Raw genomic sequence first — 1,077 nt, 5'->3', positions numbered from 1 at the left:
ATGGTGAAGCTGATTTATAGGTCCATATTCATGACAAGTTTCTTGATCAAACTCAAATCCAACATTGTAATCTTGCTTTACAGGCCTATGTTGCTTCTAATCTCAGAAAAACTGATGTTTTACACCGACTTTTGGTGCATTATCCAAGTGTTTGAGGAATTGTCCAAATTACATCTCCTCTTTGGAGCACTTTTTGCATAAAGTTCCATTGACATTTTGTAAAGCTTGCTTTTCTCCAACAACTCATGCATTGTATACGAGGGTGTATTGTTGGATCAACGAATTATAGCGGTGAAGAGAGTCAAGGAAGCTAATCAAGGTGAAGAGGAGTTTCTCGCCGAAGTTAGTAGCATTGGAAGACTTAACCACATGAACTTGATTGAGTTGTATGGTTATTGTGTAGAGCGAAAACATCAAATGCTTGTGTATGAGTACTTGGAAAATGGTTCTTTAGCGGAACATATAAAGTCTAGTAGATTGGATTGGGGAAAAAGGTTTGAAATAGCTTTAGGTACCGCGAAAGATTTGGCCTATATTCACGAGGAGTGTTTGGAGTGGATTTTGCATTGCGATGTAAAACCGCATAACATACTTTTGGATTCTAACTATCAACCAAAGGTTGCAGATTTTGGTTTGTCGAAATCGAGAAATAGGAATGATCCTAAATTCTCTAGTTTTTCAAAGATACGAGGAACAAGAGGTTACACGGCACCTGAGTGGATTTTAAATCATTCTATAACATCTAAAGTTGATGTTTATAGCTACGGAATAGTTGTGTTGGAAATGATAACTGGAAAGAGTGCAACACAAGATGTTGATGTGGGAAATGGACAAGAGAAGCTAGGTTTGGTTATGTGGTTGAGAGAGAAAAGAAATGAAAGTATTTCATGGGTTAAAGAAATTATGGATCCCAACATTGAAGAAGGTTGTGATGAAAATGAAGTTGAAACTTTGGCTGAAGTGGCTTTACAATGTGTTGAAGAAGAGAAAGACAAGAGACCTACCATGAGTCATGTGGTAGAAGTGCTTCAGAAAATTAGCCGCGAAAATGATAATCAAGAATCAACAAGTAGTTAG

At 37.1% G+C, this 1,077-nt stretch overlaps 1 protein-coding gene across 1 annotated transcript; it reads left to right on the top strand.

Annotated features, from left to right (window-relative positions):
• Positions 1-1,077, top strand: LOC123913328 (putative receptor protein kinase ZmPK1). Its single transcript, XM_045964040.1, has 2 exons — positions 1-134; positions 225-1,077. Exons 1-2 carry the CDS (start codon positions 1-3, stop codon positions 1,075-1,077), a joined length of 987 nt encoding a protein of 328 aa, XP_045819996.1.

The sequence above is a fragment of the Trifolium pratense genome, linkage group LG3 (assembly GCF_020283565.1).
Source record: "Trifolium pratense cultivar HEN17-A07 linkage group LG3, ARS_RC_1.1, whole genome shotgun sequence".
NCBI lineage: Eukaryota > Viridiplantae > Streptophyta > Magnoliopsida > Fabales > Fabaceae > Trifolium > Trifolium pratense.
Note: the sequence above shows the minus strand (reverse complement) of the source record. Positions and strands in the feature narration are given on the sequence as shown.

What these genes read in the sequence shown, in the direction of transcription:
- LOC123913328 (XM_045964040.1), top strand. Translation starts at nt 1, where the DNA reads ATGGTGAAGCTGATTTATAGGTCCATATTCATGACAAGTTTCTTGATC. An exon ending in ATGTTTTACACCGACTTTTG is followed by an intron (nt 135 to 224) that starts GTGCATTATCCA and finishes CATTTTGTAAAG; the next exon opens with CTTGCTTTTCTCCAACAACT.